This window comes from Colobus angolensis, unplaced genomic scaffold (assembly GCF_000951035.1).
Source record: "Colobus angolensis palliatus isolate OR3802 unplaced genomic scaffold, Cang.pa_1.0 Scaffold17, whole genome shotgun sequence".
Taxonomy (NCBI): domain Eukaryota; kingdom Metazoa; phylum Chordata; class Mammalia; order Primates; family Cercopithecidae; genus Colobus; species Colobus angolensis.
Window position 1 is genome coordinate 13,269,292 of NW_012114821.1, and position 20,368 is coordinate 13,289,659.

Genomic DNA, 20,368 nt, shown 5'->3' on the forward strand with positions numbered 1-20,368 from the left:
AACTGAAAATCTATTATGTGACGATCAGGACACTATGATGGTTCCTATCATCAATTACTAAGAGTACTAAAAAAATAAGACTATAATACGATTGACATGAACAAAGACACTCAGAATTACTTTGGGGTTGGGCCATGCTGGGCATGAGGCTGCACTTAAACTGTGTATATAACTTACACAGTGCAGGTGCCTTGTAAGTTTCTGAATGAAAATGCATGTTTACATAAATACACACATGCATAAAGCTTAGTGTTGCTTTTTCAATCGGCGTAGAATTCTGTCTTTATTTTTCTAATTAGGCCTTGTGGGTACAAAACATGGGAAAGGAAGTTTGAATGAGGTGGAACTGGTCCTCACAAACTACTCCTGATCCCCTTAGACTCTGTCTTGTGACCCCGTGCTTGTTAAATCAGTAGTGAAGGGTAACCCATGCAGCCCTCAAGGATCCTCCAGTCAGAAAGGTAGAGAACAGGGAGGAGAATGCCAGCTTTAGAGTTGGAAAGAGTTGATATGGTTTTCCTGCCAATTTTGTTTGCTGTATACTTTAGGGCAAATCATTATCCCTGGTTGATGCCTTGGGCATGTCTTTGGCCTTCAGTTTGTTTACTGTGAAATGTAAAGCAAGTTTATTTATTATGAATTCGCAGTGACAAAAAACATCTGCCTTACAGGGTTAATAGGAGGCTTATGGGACAACAGACAAAGCAAATACTTTCCAATGCATTACAACTCTGCCAGGCTGAACTATTGTGCTAGTGAAAGCACTTAGTGCAGCTTCTGACACCTAATGGGTGCTCAAAAGTTGTGAATGTCTGTACCACATTTCTTCCCATATTGGCTTATAGTTTTTTTTTATAGTGTCATCACTATATTGTTTAGGATCCATTCTGCGAACTAATAGTGACTCAAATAATAAAGACATGTGTACAACATTTTCTTTATCCAATGCACTGTTGATGAGAACCTAGGTTGATTCCATGTCTTTGCTATTGTGAATGGTGCTGCAATGAACATACAGATGCATGTGTCTTTTTGACAGAATGAACTATCTTCCTTTGGGAATATACCCAGTAGCGGAATTCCTGGGTCAAATAGTAGTTCTACTTTAGATTATTTGAGAAACCTCCAAATTGCTTTTCACAGTAGCTGACCTAGTTTACATTCCCACCAACCAGTGTATAAGCAATCCCTTTTCTTTGCAGCCTGGCCAACATCTGTTGTTTTCTGATATTTTAATAATCACCATTTTGACTGGTGTGAGATGGGGTCTCGTTGTAGTTTCGATTTGCATTTAACATGGAGGGAGTTTGAGGCCATTATCCTAAGTGACTTAATATAAGAACAGAAATACAAATACCACATATTCTCACTTATAAATGGGAGCTAAGCATTAAACACACGTGAACGTAAAGACGGGAACAATAGCCGCTGGGGACCACTAGTCAGGGAGGGAGGCGGTCATAGGCTAAAAAATCCCCAGCTAGGTACCGTGCTGCCTGGGTGAGGGGATTGTTGGGACCCCGAGCCTCGGTATCAATTTACTCATGTGACAAACCTGCCTGTGTATCCTTTAATTTATAATAAAAGTTGATTTTTTTTTTTTTTTTTTTGAGACGGAGTCTCGCTCTATCGCCCAGGCTGGAGTGCAGTGGCCGGATCTCAGCTCACTGCAAGCTCCGCCTCCCAGGTTTACGCCATTCTCCTGCCTCAGCCTCCCGAGTAGCTGGGACTACAGGCGCACGCCACCTCGCCCGGCTAGTTTTTTGTATTTTTTAGTAGAGACGGGGTTTCACCGTGTTAGCCAGGATGGTCTCGATCTCCTGACCTCGTGATCCACCCGTCTCGGCCTCCCAAAGTGCTGGCATTACAGGCTTGAGCCACCGCGCCCGGCCCTAAAAGTTGATTTTTTAAAAAAATAAATAACAACAAGAATAAAGACATTTCATTACCTCAAGTGGCGTGAAGTCATCAGGATGCATGCGGTAGCTCAACACGGGTATCAAAGACCCAGCAGGCTCTGTCTGTCTTGCTCTACTGCTACCCTGAGCATATTGGCTTTTCAACTGTAGACTTGGGCCCTCCTGATTGTAGTGTGGTTGCTGCAGCTCCAGCTAGCACATCCTCATCCACATTCAAGGTAGAAAAAAAGGTGTCGATCAAAGGGATCTTCCTACATGCCTTTATTCTTAGTTAGAAAAGAAATATTTCCCAGACGACACTTACAGGCTTTCCCTTAAGGTTTTTTGGCCAAATCTGGGTCACATGCATAACCATAGACCAATCAGTTGGTGACATGGGATTACCATGACCAGCCGAGAATGATTATGAAATACCCTCAGGAACTTAGGGAAAAGGCTCACCTTCCTTAAGAACTTACTAGTTTTGTTAGTAAGGAAGAAGGGATAAAAGGCTGTGAGATAGAAAACCAGCAGGGATGATGGCTTAGTCTAAAACAGTCTTATTACATAGTAGGTGCTTACTAGGTTGATATGGCATCATCAGCCTGAGGTATAGGAAGTCCATGGGTCAGGGACTTCCTCCTAGATCTAGTTCCCAGTGCTCATCAGGCCCTGTCCCCCACCCCCACAGATTGCCTGGGCCCCCACTTCACCTGGCTGCAGGCTGTCTTCACCAATTTCCCCGTGCTGATCCAGTTCGTCAATGGTATGAAGTGTGTGGCTGGTCTCTGCCCCCGAGACTTTGAAGACTATGGCTGCGCCTGCAGGTTTGAGATGGAAGGGTTGCCTGTGGATGAATCTGACAGGTAAGTGAGTTCCACAGGTGAGCAACACCAAAAGGTGAGCTCACGGGAGGTCTGGTTGATACCATGTCAAGAGCACAAATACGGAAAAGCCCCTGGACTTGGGACTCAGGAAAGGGTTTAATTCTACTACCTACTAGTTGGGTGACACATCTTTACATGGCAATGTTATCTGTGATCAGCTCTCGCTCTAGAAAGTTATTAAGATCCTATGTTATGTCTGTTATGCAAAACTTCATTTTAGTGCACTGAATATTCAAAACACACCACTGCCAGGATCCATCCAGAGACACAGAGAAATCATGAGCTGCCTGCCCTCCCTCACTCTAACCCACACTCTCACCCTGTCTCTTCCCTGCCTTCCTGCAGCTGCTGCTTCCAGCACCGCAGGTGCTATGAGGAGGCCGCTGAGATGGACTGTCTCCAAGACCCTGCCAAGCTGAGCACACAGGTCGATTGTGTCGGCAAGAAGGTCATATGTGGTAAGCATCGCCAGGTGTCCCAGGGGCCTGGGCCCAGAAATGACAGTCCAGGGACCCCAAGCCTGGACCAGGCTGAGGGCGTTGTGATCCTCCCACATCATCATCACCATTGGCAGCATCATTGGCAGCACTTAGAGCCCCACGAGGGCTGGATCAGTGGCATCTGTATCTTTCATGGAGTAGATGCACAATGAATGTTTTTGAGTTGAAATATTACCTGATCGGCAAATTATTTGATTTATAATTTTATACTTGTACAACCCTGAGACCTTGGGAAGGGCAAATTGTTTACTACTTACACATTGTGTAACGTTGCAGAATTATTTAACTCCTCTGACCCTCAAAAAGGGGAGGAGAAACCTACGTCAGAGATTAGTTGTGAAAATCAAATTACACACTGCTTGTGAAATGGTTAGCACAGGGACTGGCATATGTTAAGAACTCAGAGATGGACGTGGAGGTGGAAGTAGTGATATGTGAATAAGGCTTGCCATGGTGGTTACTAGTAAGAATCAGAAACACATAGGTTCAAATCTCAGCTCCCAACTTATTTACTGTGTGACCCCAGGAATTTTATTTCATGTCTCTAGGCAACCCTGGCAGAGGTAGAAAATGCAAAGACATGGAAGGAGAACAGAACACAGCATGTAGGGGGTCCTATATTAGAGCCATACTTCATGTGTGTTTATTACGTGCTGTAGGCTTATACACAGAAACTCTGATCTTCCTTACAACCCTATTTAGATAGGGGCAATGTTTGCAGCTTAAATAACTTACCCAAAGCCACACAGCTGCAAAGAGGCAAAGCCAAGGTTTGAATCCTGATCTGACTAACACTCAAGTCTATATAACATGGACTGGCTGGAGTATGCAGCATCAAGGAGGAATTGAGGGGAGGAGGTGGGTGTGAACCAGCAGGTGGGAGGCACAGTGAACCCAGAAAACATGATTCATTCATCCACTCAACATATATGTATTGTGCACCTACACCAGTGCAACACAGTCTTCTGTGTTGGGGATAGCCTGACCTTCTGGAATGTCCTCACTGTTGTCAGACACTGAAGCTATCCAAAACAAATTGTATAGTATGTTAGAGAGGGGCAAGAGCTGTGGAGGGAAATGAATCAGAGCAAAGGCCTGTGGAGGGAAAGGGGGGTTCTCTATAAATGGGAAGGTCAAGAAAAGCCTCCCTGAGATGATGAGAGTTGAGGATGACCTAAAGAATGGGTGAGAAGGCATCCTTGCAGATATATGGAAGAGGAGCAAAGCAGAAAGAGGAACAGCTCATGGACCAGCCCTGAGGCTTGAGATGCCTGATGTGGTTGAGAAATAGGGGAGAAGTGAGACACAGATGGGTTGATGAAGAGGGAGTGGAAGAGGATGTGACCTGAGAAGGAATAGGGGCTGTGGGTGGGGGGACCAATTATGTGACATTTTCTAGGTGACAATGAGACTTGTAGGTTGAGGTGGGAAGACGCTGGAAGGTTCTGAACAGAATAAAGGCATGGTTAGACCTGAGTTTCTAAAGGATTGTTCTGACTCCTGGATGAGAGTAGATTGAGCAGCAGGGCAGAAACAGGGGGGTGTAGTTAGGACGCCACTACCATGACCAGGCACGAGACAACAGGGCCTCTGCCCAGTGTGGTAGAGTGGAGGCGTGGAGATGTGGTCAGACTCCATGTTGAAAGTGGAGCCAGTGGAATTGCTTGCTGCCCTGGATGCAAGTGTGAGAGAAGAGGAGTGGGTATGGGCCTGGTTTCGGTCTACACACCTAAAGAGATAGAACTGACATGAATGAGATGGAGATTGCAAGGGGAGTGGGGTTTTGGCGGGGGAGATGGGGAATTCAGTCTTGGATCTTGCATTACCTCTTGGGATTCCAGGTGAGATCTTTCCAACCAGCTGTGCTCTTGCTCTGTGCAGAGTCCAGGGACCACTGTGAGCACCTGCTGTGTACCTGTGATAAGACTGCCATAGAGTGCTTGGCTCGGTCCAGCCTCAACTCTTCCCTGAACCTTCTGGACACCTCCTTCTGCCTGGCTCAGACTCCAGGTAGGAAGAACCTGGCTGCATCAGCCGTGGGGTTGAGGATGTGGACAGGAGCTTGTTTGGAACCAGTCATTGGTGCATGTCTCTAGGTGCCAAGTGCAGCATCTTCAAACCTTCCCTGAAACCCGTTGCTCTCAACAGACTTTCCAATGTGTTTTCTTTTCAGAGACAACCATCAAGGAAGAGTTGACAACACTTCTGCCCAGAGGTAAGGCCTCCCAGGGTTGCTGGCTCTTGGACCACAAGGGCCCAGATGCTGATGGGAGCTGGCAGATACACCTCCTCCACCAGGCCTGCCTCACTGGAGCTGGAGTGACTGTGACACTGGAAGTGATCCTGCCTTCCCTGGCTAGGAGATGTGCTACTTCTGATATACCCAATTCAAATACCCAACATCAAATGGCCCTAGTGCAAACTCAGCCCCATACTGTGTGAACAGGTGTGAATTTATTCCAGTGTGGCTGTAGATCCCAAGTTCATTCTCTCCCCTTTCTCACTCTGTAGTCAGAGCCCTGGTATGTAGTGTGACTGGGACAGGACGTAGTGCTTAGGTGGAGTGAGGTCCCTCCTAGCTAAGTAAGCTCCTGGCTGCCACAGTTTCCCAGGAGCAGACCCACTACCTCCTCCTCTCCCTTCCTCCCCTTTCTCCACGCACTCTCCAGAACTTGCAGCAAAAGGGGCAGCCTGGGTCCAACAGAGGCTTTTTGAAGGGGAGGCTGCTTTTCACATGTTTCTTTTCAGAACAGGGTAGGTGCTTAATAACTGTCCACCGAACCAAGCAAGTGATGATTTCTAATCTAAAATATGGATCTTGCCAAAAATGGGAGTCAGGTTTATGCCTGCCACTCCTTGTTCACCAGTTTCTATGATCCCTCAGTCCCAACACCTTTAGGCATTTGGGGATGAGAAGTCCAAGGTACACCTTGGCGGAGCATCTCTCCTCTCCTGGGGTCGGAGTCTCTCTCCCAGAACTAGTCATGCAGTGTTTGGTGTTTGTTAAAGAGAAAGCAGGTGTGTGTGTGTGTGTGCATGAGTGTGTGTGGATGTGTGCATGGGCATGTATGGGGTGTGCATGTGTGTACGTGAGTGTGTGTGAGTGTGAATGCACGTGCATGAGTGTGTGCATATGTGCATGTCATATCTCTATGTATCTTCTGAGTCCAGCACTCTTTTTATCCTCAACACCTCTGCCTCCCTTTGGAACAGAGGTCTCCTCAAGCTGGGATATCTTTGAGGTTTTCAGTTCTTTCGTTGCCTTCAGCCAGGATCTGAACCTGAACCCAGCTATGGCTGTGCTCCCTTCTGAGCTGGGTTCTTGCGGGACACACCATGTTCTGGGAGGAGCAGCAGGGGCAAGTGACTCCTAAGACAGGATGAACAACTCTTCTTAGCAACCCTTTTCTCAGCCCCTTTACTCCCTTGGGCCAGCAATCCCCAGCCTGTGCTAGGTTTTGACACCGTGTTGCATTAGTCACTGCTACTGGGAGCTCTCTCTTTCCAGTGGTTCCTGTGGAGCCCACAGACACCAGCCTGACAGCCCTTTCGGGAGAAGGTGAGTCAAAAGGAACTGGTGTGGAACCCAAAGACACGCAATGAGAGTGGGGAGGTGCTATACACTTTTAAACAACCAGATCTCACAAGAACTCACTGTCATGAGAACAGCATCAAAGGGATGGTGTTAAACTATTCATGAGAAATCCACCCCCGTGATCCAGTCACCTCCCACCACGCCCCACCTCCAACATTGGGGATTACATTTCAACATGAGATTTGGGTGGGGACACATATCCGAACTATCTCAGTTAATATTTTAGGCTTTGTGAGCCATAGGGTCTCTGTCACCGTTGTTCAGCTCTGCTACTGTAGCACAAAAGCAGGCACAGACAACCCCTAAATTAATGCAAGTGACTGTGTTCCAATAAAACTTTATTTACAAACCAGACTGAGAGCTGGTCTATCATTCACTAATCCCTGAAAGGGGATGATTACACCTATCCTTTAGAGTGGCATAAGGATTCAGTGAGAGCGAGCATGGGGAGACTCTAGATCAGTATCTTCTCCCAGATGTGGCTATAAAAACAGCACACACTATCAAATCATAGGCTGGATACTGGACAGCTTGCTTAAAATACATAATCTCATTTAATGCTTACACATCCCTATGGAATGATAGCTACAACTTCCATTTTCAGGCAGGTGATTGAGATTTAGAGATGAATTGTCTAAGACACAGAGCTGAGTGGCAAAGCTGTGGTTAGAGACTTTTTCCTTCTAAACCTTCTCTTAAGCTGCCTTCCCACAGGGACCTGTTCCAAGCCTCAGGGAAATAATGGCCCTTCACCCCTGAAGATAGCATTTGCCGGTCTTTGTGCCTAAACACAGGCCTGGCTCTGGTCTGGCCTCTTTCCTACCAAATTGAGACCTTGCTGAACACCATTGTGCAGCCATATGCACTGATCAGATTACCCTAAGCCACCTCTCTTCCATCCTTAGCCCCTAAATCTGTTTCCTCTGTTTGGCTTTGGCACCTAGCTGGACCCATCATTAAAGCTGGGTGATTTCTTTTCACAGTGGCTGTAGAGACTGAGGCGGACAGACTGACCACTCTCTCAAAGACAAGTAAGCAGAGGGGAATTTGGAAAAGGACAGCCTGGAATCCAGTGGAGAAATATTTCAAATATCTAAATATCTGTGCTCAGTCCTGTGACCACTTCTCAATGGAACCTGAAAGAAATATTATTATACCCATTTTACAGAATATGTAGGAAACTGAGGCTCAGGAAGAATACAAGTTGAGAGTCACTCAGCAAGTAACTTGCTGGGCTGTTCTCCAAGCCCAGACTTTAGGCTGTCAGACTGTTTCCTTTCCTTTATACAATAGCGGCTCTTAGAGAACACTGTCTTTCCTAAAAATATCTAGGCCAAAATTTCATCGGCAGAGTCAACCTAACTGATGTGTAAAAAACCATGGATCCTTTATTAATAAGTACAAATAGATGTTAATTATTTACCAATTACTTACAATGAATAGGTAAGTAAATGGGTTCTTTGGTTAGCGAGCAGTGACCTTGTTGAGGGCCTCTGATGTGCCAGCATATCATTCCCAAGCCCCTTACAAACATCCTCTGAGTTAGTCTTCCCTGGCCTATCCTCATTTTACAGACAAACAAGAAGCTCTGAGAAGTAGAGTCATTTGCCCAGTGTAGTTCAGCTTGGTAGTCCTTTCATTCTGAGTCTATAGGTTTTGCTTTTGAATAGAACAATCTGTCCCAGTTTAGAATGGTCCAGAATCTCCCTCTTTCATGGAGCAATTGTGTCCATATCAGTCAACTTCAAAGCCTGGTTTTCATAGAACACTAGCATAGTCTTGATCTTTGAACACATTAAACTTAAGGTAGTTTCTGTCTTTCCAAGAACTTTTGAGTCAGCATCTCTAACATTTTTGTGTGTGACACAGCCAGAAATGAAATAGTCTGCCTAGTGGTTAAGCATACCAACTTCAACCAGGCTGCCTGGGTTTGTAGCCACCTCCTAGCTCTGTGACCTTGGAAAAGGGACCCAATTTTTCTGTGTGTCTCCTTTCTCATCTCTGAATGAGGGTGAGCATAGAACCAACTCAAGGGGTTATAGTAAGTTAATACAAGAAGCCCTTGCTGCCATACCTAGCATGTAGTAGGAGCTTAATAACTCAAGTGACAATAACAACAAATTCAGTTTACAGAGGAAATGAGGCTCAGTGCTTTTCCTGGAGTCACATAGCAAACAACTTCAACCACGCAGTTCTGCTGTCTCTGTACTGCAATGCTCCTGTGTTCCAAAATGTACTTTTCAGTTTTTCTCCAAATTCTAAAGAAGCTGTCGTTCCCAAAGTATTTGCACAAACTCACTTGCTTCCAGCCTGACAAGCTGCGGCTGCATTTGCCAGCAAGCCTGTATCTGGGAGTTCCCTTTGGCTCAGTAGCAGCCCGGGTCTCACCAGCTCTCCTAGAAAATCTCATGGTGGGAGGTTGGCCAGGGGCAGAGTGAAGAGCACATGGCAGCCTGTGTGCAGTGGGTGGGAAGCGCCTCTGGAAACCCAGGTGGGACAGGCTGGGGTGGATGCTCATGCTGTCTCTCTTCTTTGGGGAACAGAAGCAGGCCAAGATCAGGAAGGAGTGGGAGCTGCTAGGGCTACGTCCCCTCCAGGTAAGCATACAGGGCTCTGCCTGCCTATGTTCATGCCACATTTATGTCCTTTGTCCTTGACACATTCATGACATAAACTGAGTTCCAAATAAGATTCACTGTGACCTTGTTGGCATGGGAGATGACAAGGCAAGAATCAGAGGCATTTATTCCCCAAATGGGGCAGCTGGCCCAGGCAGGATGATTAACACCAAATGCCCTGATCTAAAGAGAGTTAGGGGATCTGAAATTAGATTAGCACCAATAGTCCAGAAAGTTCTTCCTCAGGAGGTGAGGGCTACTGGCTGTTCAGACTCAGCACAGAGAAGACACTGGGCTCTGGCAGCTCCTTTGGCTTGTAGAATGTTCTAGCTGGAGAGTCTTAATCCTGGATTAGCTGTATGGTTATTTTCTCATTCACTGAGCAGTTCTGATAGCTACTACTGACTATTTCTTAATTGCTAGGCATTTAGCTACAAGGCTTATTCAAACACCAAAAGAAGTATTATTAGTATAATTTTACGAACGGAGACATTAAGATTTAGAGAGGCGAAGTGATTTGCCCAGGGTTGTACACCTAATATGTAGCTAAGCTGAAACTCAAACTCAGATCTCTTTAACACTAACTCATGAACTCTTTCCACTGACTAGGTGAGTTTCCAACGTGGAGAACATGATAGAAAGAAACCAGATAACTTGCTTCTATTTGTGGGATTGCGGAACTGGGCAGGATGCTAAACCTAGGAGACTGAGGTTACAAACAGGGCTTTAGTCTCACAGGAACTGGAGTTGAGTAAGAGGAAGTAGATGACCAGATGCATGAAGCAAACCAATATGGTGGATTTGGGGAAAGACTGCAATCCAGCGGGCACAAACATGCCAGACCTTACCCAGTACTCTGGAAACTGAGCCTGGGTCAGCAGATTGGTGGGGCTGAGCCTGCTACTGTTCCCTTCGCTGTACTGGGAAGGCTGGAGATTTGGTCTGTGGACGGGAGACTTTGCTGCCTCCAGCTAAGAGGGCAGGTGAGACTGACACATCAGAGCAAAGGGAGATCCAGAGAGAGTGCCAGGCAGGTGGTAAGAGATGTGTTGGTGAGGAAGGTAGGGCCGGGTCACAAGCAAGTCTTGCAGACCACAGGAAGGACCTTGCACTAGATTCTGCAAATAATGGGAAGCTGTTGCTGCACTTGAACGAGGAAATAAGGGCTTCCAGAAGTGGTTTTGCTTGCCCACCTTGTTGTGTACCATGAGTTGTCTTAATTTCTCCACCAGTTTCTTTACCTCTTCACTTGCTGTGAGCGCCATAATGCCCCTTCACTGGGCAGGCATGTGATATTAAACGTGACACAAACACAAGCCTGGGAACCTCTGCAGTCCTCCTCCCTGGGATGTCATCCAGGTGATCTATCACAGGCTCCCAACAGTGTTAAGGTTATTGTAGAAAATTTGGACATTCTCATGTAGAATTCATGGATCCCTAGGAATCTGCCTGGATATCTGCAAACCCAGTTTGAGGAACACTCTCCTAACACTATGGTGTTCTATCTGTTTGCATTTGGTTTTCATGTGTCCATCTGCAAATCTCTCCTGGAGCCACTTTTTAAATCCGAACCATGAAGTTTTTCATTTTCAGGATCTGCAGAGATAGTTGCAACAAGGGTTACAGCTAAAGTTGTAACCCTTGTCCCCGCTGGCATTAAATCTCTGGGGCTGGCAGTGTCATCTGTTGAAAATGGCCCTGAGGAGACAACTGAAAAAGGTGAGCAGAAGCAGTGCTTGTCCTCCCCACTGCTGGGATCTTTTGGTTAGGCTATGAAGAATCACTGTAGGCCACCTTTTCACACTGTGACCTTCTCATGGGCGTGTGACTAGAAGACATAACCCCCCTGACTGGATAAGCACCTTGAGGTTCAGAGGAGATGTAAGCTGCCTGTAGCCACTCAGTTACTGGGAAGCTGAGCCTGGGGTAGGAGCCACAGTCTTCTGAGCCCCTGACCTCAAGCTGCCACCACTCTTACTGGCCCAGAGGGAAAGAGTTTCACATCGTCCGCACCGTGCTTTATTGGAAAGAATTAAGCACTTGGGTTTTGATCATTTTCCTCCTTTGTCTCTCCTCCCTCTGATGCCTTGAAAAAGCCTCTGCACCTGCAAGGAGGCCACAGCCTGTTGGGCCCACAGAGGAGGGGCTTTGTTAGTATCTGAGTATGGCTTCCATGGTGTCCAATGCAGAGCTATGGAGAAAGCTGCATTTGAGATTCGTGGACAGAGGAGAAAGGATAGAAGGAGGAGAAATAGAGACAGAGAAAGAGAGAGGAATGGGGAGATGGAGAGGCAGAGGAGAGAAAGGCAAGCCCAACCAGGTGTGCTAACCTGATGCCACCAGAAAGCATAAGATTTCAGCTGGGATGCTCCCAGGATGCCAGGTCTACTGAGTAATAAGACATGGCCCCAAAGAGCATCTTGGGTCCTGAGAAGTCTCCATCCCTTAGGGAGATTTAATAAGGAGCATTAGAAGCCTAGAGAGAAAAGACTTGGTCTCTGAAAGACAATGCATCCCAAGCAGGGGATGAGCCATAACAGCTTTCCCAGAAGAATGGTGACCCAAGGAGTAGGACATGGGGTTCCTTCGCAAGAACCTAGAGTTGTCCACATACAAACCGGAAGCTCACATGGCCTTCCTCTTGCAATGGCTGCCCCGACAGTCCTTGCTCTCCGGACAATTCCTGTTCCTTTCAGCCTGTGACAGATTCACCTTCCTGCACCTGGGAAGTGGGGACAACATGCAGGTGATGCCACAGCTTGGAAAGATGCTCTTTTGTCTGACATCCCGGTGCCCAGAGGAATTTGAGTCTTATGGCTGTTACTGTGGACAAGAAGGAAGAGGCGAGCCAAGGGATGACCTGGACAGGTATGGAGAGCCAGCGGTGACAGCTCTAGTGTAGTAGTACTGATGCTGTCTGCACCAGGGAGTGGTGACAGCTCTCCTGGACACCAGGCTGCACCTTGGGCCTCACTAAAAGCTTGGTGCACACTGCTGCTCACTCAGGAGGCTCTTCAGCATTATAGGCCCATTCTCCTGGTGAGCAGCTGAGACTCAGGGACTGACTTGTTTGAGGTCGTTCACCTTGGAAGAGGCAGAGCCAGAAAGATCCACATCTTTTGATCTGGGGGCCTAGAGCCCTTTCAGTACTTTGACAAATACTGCCCAGCTACCCTAAGAGGGCCAATCTACAAATAACCTTCAAATGACCCCAAGTCCACCTATTTAGCAATAGCCAACATGTGGAATTAAGGTCTCCAGTTGGTTTTTCCTGCAGAAGGCCACATTAAAATCAGCCTTTTAAGTGTAACTTCTCTCAACACCTTTTAAATATAACTGCTAATTTTCACATCTACCACTTGAAAGAATTTTCATTGACCTCATGTACTCATTAATGTATTCATTCATTTAAATGTGCATTCAATCCATACCGCTTGAGCTTTTGCTCTATGCCAGCCACTATGCTAGGTGGCAGAGATGCAACAATGATTTCGCCCTCACGGAGCAAAATAAAACAAACTACTTTTGCCCAGTAGAAGCTTATTTGGTGAAAGAGATGGACAATTAAACAAAAGTACTACCCAATATAATAAATACAGTAGGGTAAACAGAGGACACCACGGAGGACTTAACCTGAGTTTAAGGAATTTTCTCAAAGTAGTGTTGATCAAATTTTTTTTTTTTTTTTTTGAGACGGAGTCTCACTCTGTCTCCCGGGCTGGAGTGCAGTGGCCAGATCTCAGCTCACTGCAAGCTCTGCCTCCTGGGTTCACGCCATTCTCCTGCCTCAGCCTCCCAAGTAGCTGGGACTACAGGCGCCCGCCACCTCGCCCGGCTAGTTTTTTGTATTTTTTTAGTAGAGACTGCACGTGGGGACAGCCCCAGTCCACAGCCAATGGAGAGACCTGCATTCAAAAGACACATGTCCTCCTTGGGTGGTATGGTTGCAACGCAAAATCAGCAACTATCGATGAATTTTAGACACACAAAAAGACAAGGCTTGTCATAGCTAACACAAAGGACACAGTAATGGCAGGAATATGGAGCATGTCTGCTGCGGGTTGGATGTGTGGGTGGCTGTATTTTTTTACCCATTCACTTTCTTTCCCCTGCCTCTACCTCTCGGCTATCCTGGCTTCACTATCCTCCTCTGAGGTTTTCAGTGAAGGAAATCCAGGCTCTGCTGCACAGACAACCTTCAAAACCTACCTCCCACCAGGGAACCCGAAAGAAGTTTTTACTCTAGCGAAGGTTATGCTACACTGTGGAGCACAAGCATGTTTACATTCTGAGGTTCATCCATATGCCCGCTGCTCTCCATGACAGAGGACAATTTAAATAGTGTCAAGGTTTTTTAGTACATAGCCCTCAAGGAGACAAGGCAACAGATAGAAACGTAGCCAGTAGCAGTCTCTGCGTTCTGTTGAACCCCTTGGGAAAAAGTGGGGATGATTTTGAAGATGTTTCCTGATGACTGACTGTATTTCACAAAAATATTAAATTTGACCAGTTGGGCAGGGAAGTTATGATATGGCTACTTCACATCTGTAGAAAGAAATTGAAAAACTCAAGGTCAACAGGAGAAAACCCTTGACTAAGAAAAGTTAGTCAAACTAATATAATTTTTTAAAGAATGTATTTTTAAGACCATGTATACTGTACGTTATGGAGAGTTTCAGTGATTTTATGAGTATTTTGATTTATATATGATGTCTGATTCACTCACTGACTTTAGAGTTTAACTATTATATCAAGTGTCCACCCCCACCCATCCCTGCCAAATATACACACAAGATTTTGTGGTTCTTTTGTGCTAATAGCTAAAGGAGGCAGACGCTGACCTCTGGCCAGTGGCCTTGTGAGCATATGAAGGGGATTGTTCCTCTGGTTGCTAGCAATGTGGAAAAGTTAATAAGCAGATAACTGGTTGAGAAGAGGTGCAATAAAAAAGCCACAAGAGTCTATGACTTACCCTGCTGGAGCTGTGGCCTCCCGGACAGAGTGAGAATTATTAAAAGACATGGAAGAGTTGAAAAGGGAGTATTTGGGGAGCAACTGTATCTCCCTATTGGCTGAAGTCATCACAAGTTTCTTAAGGATGTCCACCCGGCAAGGGGGGGACACTGGATATTGTGAGGCCGTATCAGCCAAGATGGGTGGATATAAAAAGCAAGACATTGATTCCTTTTCATGTATTTACGAGGTCCTGATCTATGCTGGACACTTTTCCAGATGCAGTTCTTTATTTATGCTCAGGATGGTTACTCTGTCCTTTTTTAAGGCTAGGGACAAATGACAGTGCACTGTGGATGTGAGATTAACTCTTCCATGTCAAAGATTGGAGGGAGTAAGGTTACTGCTAGCCCATATGGTACCTTTGCATACATTTAACCTTCCTTAAGACTCTATTTCCATCTGTTAGAAAATCGTTTAAATAAATAACCTATCTCTGCCACGAACAGTTACAATAAAAATCAAAAAATGTTTTTTAATAATAAGATGCATACAGTATGATTGATGCTGCCTTAGATGTGGCCTTTGTGCAGTATACAACCCTAATAACCATACACGATGGCCCTTGGTGTGTATATGAGTCAGCCCTGTGTGCACTGGAAAGGAGGCACTGGCTTCCCTCACTACTATAGGGCATGTAGGAGAAGCAGGCTGTGCTTGAGGGGGTTCCTAGGGAAGCTGGGAGTTCTGAGAAGTAAAGCGTTTTCCTTGGTCTTAGGTGCTGCTTGTCCCATCACTGCTGCCTAGAGCAAGTGAGAAGGCTGGGCTGCCTGCTTGAGGGGCTTCCTCGGTCACCGGTGGTGTGTGTGGATCATACACCCAAGTGTAAGTGCTGTTGGTTGCACAGTGAGTTATTATTTCTTTCAGTTCAGCATTGTGACTGTGGATGCTTTCCCAAGCACTTCTTCATCTGTACTGTGACTTAATACTCTTCTCTTCTTCTCTTTTCTTTTCTTTTAGTTTAGTTTTTTTTTTTTTGAGATGGAGCTTCACTCGGCCATCAGGCTGGAGTACAGTGGTACAATCTTGGCTCACTGTAACCTCTGGTTCCCTGATTCAAGCGATTCTCCTCCCTCAGCCTCCCGAGTAGCTGGAATTACAGGCACGTGCCACCATGCCTAGCTAATTTTTGTATTTTTAGTAGAGACGGGGTTTCACTATGTTGGCCAGGATGGTCTCTGTCTCCTGACCTCGTGATCCGCCCCCTTGGCTTCCCAAAATGCCATGATTACAGGCATGAGCCACCGCGCCTGGCCAATACTCTTCTTAATGTTGAGGCGCATATTATCACACCTCTTCCACTGATGGGGAGATTCACTGTCAAGGGGGTGAGCTGCCTAAGTCACAGAGCCGGTGACGAGCAGGCTGGGACTAACATAAAGAGCCCAAGCTTATTGATTCTCGGCTCTTAATGTGTGTTAACAGAATTAATCCTCTAAACAGTATCACGAGGAAGCACTATTATTCTTCCCATATAGCAGATAAGGCAACTGAGGCCCAAGATCACACAGATAGAAATAAGTGGGAGAATTGGGATTTGAATTGTAAAACCATATCACTTCAGAACTAAAGCTGATTCTTCACCATACTAGTGAGTCTCTGAGTATTTTTTCTTTTTCTAAGAAGCAGCGTCCTTTTCCCAAGGGAGATCTGAGGAATACTATTTTGAAAAGGGGGACTGGCCCTGGCTGAAGAGCGAGGCGTGCCAGCAGCCCCACTCCTCCCTATAGTGGAAGCCAGAGGCTCCTCTGTATCCCTTCAGGGCCTCAGGTGGGGAGCACTCTGAAAACTGCAATCTCCATGGGCAGGCGCCTGACAGTGAACGGAGACTTGCTATAGATTTGACTTTATCTGCATTCTCCAGCTCCATTTCCTCATTTATATCAGTGGATGCACTTCCCTTACGGTTTGCAGTTCAAAAGGAAACACTTGCCCTAGAATTTTACAGGGGCCCTACAAGAGTTTGTTCTCATTTTCATTTTCGTCTGGGGAAGTCCACTAGCTGGACCGTCCATCCCTTCTTCTTCCTCTACACAACCTCAGCACAGTGCGTGGACTGCCATATTGTCTTGCCTTGTATGATCAGCTATGTCTGTCACATCCCAGGAGCTTTGTGTCTACATATCACTCTCTCATTCATTCACTCATTCATTTGTTCATTCTATTATCCACTTAACCAACAAACTTTCACCAGGAACCAGGCAACCCATGAACTTTCATGATCCTTGCCTCAAATTATGCACAGCTGGGAGGGAAGAGATATAGGGAAGCAACTGTTCTAATCCCATGTAGTATATGTGCTAACAGGTAGCACAGGGACCCTGGGAATGGGGGTAAAGGCATTTGAGTCTACAGTATGGCAGTGAGAACAGGATAATTTGGGAAAATTCAGGAGAGGTGTGAGGTAAGATTTACCACATTCCCAGATGGCCATACTGGGCACGGATATTCCAAGCAAAGGGAAAAGGGGAAAATGGTGGTGTTTGGGGAATGCTGGGCAGCGTAGGGACAACTGAGCTGTGGTTCTGTATTGCTGGAACAGAAAGTGGAAGTGGGAGGCCCAGTTGGGGAGACAGACAGGTGCCAGATCATGAGCCCAAGAAACCCATGTGCAAGATTGAAGCATTTCCATTTTTTCCTATAGGGGATGGGAGCCAGGGGAGGGTTTAGAGACCATGAGTTGTCACATGATGCAATCATGCCAGGAGGTCTCACCTGCTGGGCTGAAGGCTTATTCTCCATTCCTCCAGTATCACAGAATCCAGGAACACTGCATCTGGAGATTGAACTGATTCAGAGCTTCAGTAAACCGCTGCTGACTCTCTGTGAAATTTAAGCATAGCCTGCTGTACCAGATGCCAGGTATTAGTTGATGAGAAATGAGGGCATCTCAAATCCTGGCCTGTGCTGTCATAAGACAAACACAGGGAGGAAGGACAGAGTGGTTCAGGGGAACAGGACCTCTGCATGTCTCCACTGTGCTCTCACACTTGGTACATTTGCCTGCTCTTCTTGTCACTTCCTGCTGCCGAGATGCAACTGGCATGTCTGGGGCTGATGTGGAGACCAATTTAGGAGGGTTGGAAGGGCTGTGTGGTATGTGATAGGAAAAAATCTGGTTGATGAACATTTCGAAGTAGGATTAGATGCAAAAAAAAAAAAAACCCTTAGCTTCATTGGAAGCCACAGATAACAAGGATAATATTTGTAGAAAGCTTATGTATGTCTAGCACCTTCAAAGATATTATTTCATTTGAGTCACACCACTCCCACTGCATGCAACTCATACATTGAAAAAAATAGGGTTGGTTTGCCAGATCTAGCAAATAAAAATACATGATGCCCAGTTAAATTTGAATTTCGGATAAGCAATGAACATTATTTTTTGTATAAGTATGTCCTAAATGTACATACATTCAAACATATTAACTTAAATTCAAATTTAACTGATCATCTGTATTTTATCTGGCAATATGAATGATGAATAGGGAAATTCTGGCCCAGAGAAGGAAGAAGTAATCAAATGTAACACATATTTCCTGAGCACTAACTTGGGAAACATTTGTCAAGGTTTGAGGTAGGTGCTTGGACTCTGCTCTGTCAGCAAGGTTCTCTGTCCAGCATTGTTACCGGCAGCAAGTCCAGGCAGGCTCTGCAGTCCTTGATCCTTCTCTTCTTGGGAGAAAGAATTCAGCCAAGAGACAGAAGTACATCTAAGGCAGAAACAAGAGTTTAGTGAAGCAAAGTAAAGTACACTTGGATGGGGCCAAGCAAGCAACTCGAAAGATTTGAGTGTCCTGCCTGATGGTTGGCTCAGGGCTCTTATAGATTTACTATTTCCTGTCTTTTTCCCTCAATCTCTTCCTCTTGTCCCTCCCCCTGGGCAGGCTGTTGGCTAATCACTGCATGCACAATGACTTGCCAGTATCTAGGAAGGGCCACAGGCACCCTTTGCTGGCTGAAGTTATGTGCATACTCTCTTAGGGCAATTTCCCCTTACTGGTCTAGCACCCTCAGAAGAAGGCCACTGTGCATGTCTGGACATGTTCCCAGAAGAAGGTCAAACTCACCATTTTCAGTTTTTATTGGGAAGTTGCCCACAAGCTCAAGATGTCTCCTTTTGTTAGGAAATTTTCTCCTCCCTGTTGTCAGCTGCCTTACAATTGCCTGACAGTCACCTGACAGTTGCCTGATCTTCTTTGGGGCCCTATCCTGCCCTGCTCATATCTACCTATCTACCTACTCTAACATCAGGGTGAAAAATAGAGACATAAACTGACAATGACTATACAATGTGATTAACACATAACTTGCAGTGATATACAAAAACATGAAGTGGGATTCCACGGGAACCCGCAGGAAAGACACTTCCCTTGCCCTGGTGGCTCAGGGAAACTTTCTGGAGGAGGAGAAGCCAGCCTAGTCTTGACAGGCACCAGTTGAGAGCATTGAGAGCATTCCTGGCAGAGGGATCATTCCCAGCAGGAGAAGAAAGTTGGAAAATTGCCAGCCATATAAAGCACACACCCTGAGGGCATGTGGAAGATGGGGAGGAAGGAGAAGGGCTGAGGGGTGGTCAGGGCTGTGGGGGGGCTCCCAGTGCCATCCTCAGAGATCTCACGTCTCCTACTCTCCGCTTTCCTTCTAAGGTGCGGGCCAAAGCCTGTGTGAGAAGTTGCTCTGTGCCTGTGACCAGACGACAGCTGAGTGCATGGCCTCTGCCTCCTTTAACCAAAGCCTCAAGTCTACAAGCAGACTCGGGTGCCCTGGGCAACCAGCGACCTGTCAAGATAGCCTGCACCATGTGCCTGCAGCCCCCACCCTGGGCTCCAGCTCTGAGGAGGACAGCCAGGAGGACCCTCCCCAGGAGGACCTTGGCAGATCCAAGAGGTTTCTGCAGAAGTCACTGGGTCCCTTGGGGACCAGGCCCCTCCGTGGAAGATAGATGCCCAGAGAAAATGGTGAACACTCTCAGTAGCACGGCTCCTGCTCCACCTTCAGCTCTTTAGCTCTCAGCCTCCTCTGTCCCTTGGAGCCTTTTCCCTTGCTTTAACCCAGAGGCTGGAAGGGAACAGAGGCCATGAGCTCTGCCCATGCAGCATCAGCTGTGGTCATCTCACAAGCCAATGTGCATTTGGAGAAGGCAGACCACGGTACCTCCATACTCCTTTAGTGCACTGTAGAGGCTCAATAAATACTCCAATCAACATGCTCTGATTGTTTTGCTTTTAAGACATGTTTAGATACTGTCTCATGAGTAGATTATAAAAGTGGAGATAGAGACAATGAAGGAAAAAATATCTCAACTCCCTAATCACAGAAAGCTACTTCTCCTTTTCTTAAAAAAATCTACATATGTATGAACATATTGTATCAATCTTATGAGATTACCACCAATAACCCACCCATGCTGAGGACTGAAATGGTAGCTTTTCTGGTGTGTGCCCTAAAAAATACACTTGGCACCCTAAGAGGGTGGCCCTGTGTCACAGCCACCATGAGAAATTGCTGATCACCCTGTCCTGGGTCCTAGGCTTAATTTTTTTTTTTTTTTTTGAGACAGAGTCTTGCTCTGTTGCCCAGGCTGGACTGCAGTGGTGCAATCTCAGCTCACTGCAAGCTCCACCTCCTGGGTTCACACCATTCTCCTGCCTCAGGCTCCTGAGTACCTGGGACTACAGGCGTATACCACCACGCCCGGCTAATTTTTTGTGTTTTTAGTAGAGACAGGGTTTCAATAGGGTTTATCTCAGTGATTGGAAGTTCCAGGGATGCAGGTGCCCACTCTGATACAGGGAGTTTAATATTATGGTGATTAAAAAAATACTTAAATGCCATTCATCCATCCATCCATCCA

The 20,368-nt window shown here is 46.2% G+C and overlaps 1 protein-coding gene across 1 annotated transcript in view; it reads left to right on the forward strand.

Moving 5' to 3' along the window:
- The window catches only part of OC90 (otoconin 90), a 35,173-nt gene extending 15,457 nt beyond the window's left edge, over positions 1 to 19,716 (forward strand). The window contains exons 5-14 of the mRNA XM_011938166.1: positions 2,590 to 2,764; positions 3,131 to 3,243; positions 5,167 to 5,295; positions 5,459 to 5,500; positions 6,794 to 6,844; positions 9,424 to 9,477; positions 11,092 to 11,217; positions 12,195 to 12,366; positions 15,230 to 15,336; positions 19,161 to 19,716. Of these exons, the coding sequence (XP_011793556.1) occupies positions 2,590 to 2,764; positions 3,131 to 3,243; positions 5,167 to 5,295; positions 5,459 to 5,500; positions 6,794 to 6,844; positions 9,424 to 9,477; positions 11,092 to 11,217; positions 12,195 to 12,366; positions 15,230 to 15,336; positions 19,161 to 19,456 (1,265 nt within the window). The 3' untranslated portion in view covers positions 19,457 to 19,716. The remainder of the gene's footprint in view (positions 1 to 2,589; positions 2,765 to 3,130; positions 3,244 to 5,166; positions 5,296 to 5,458; positions 5,501 to 6,793; positions 6,845 to 9,423; positions 9,478 to 11,091; positions 11,218 to 12,194; positions 12,367 to 15,229; positions 15,337 to 19,160) is intronic.
- Positions 19,717 to 20,368: the final 652 nt, after the last annotated feature.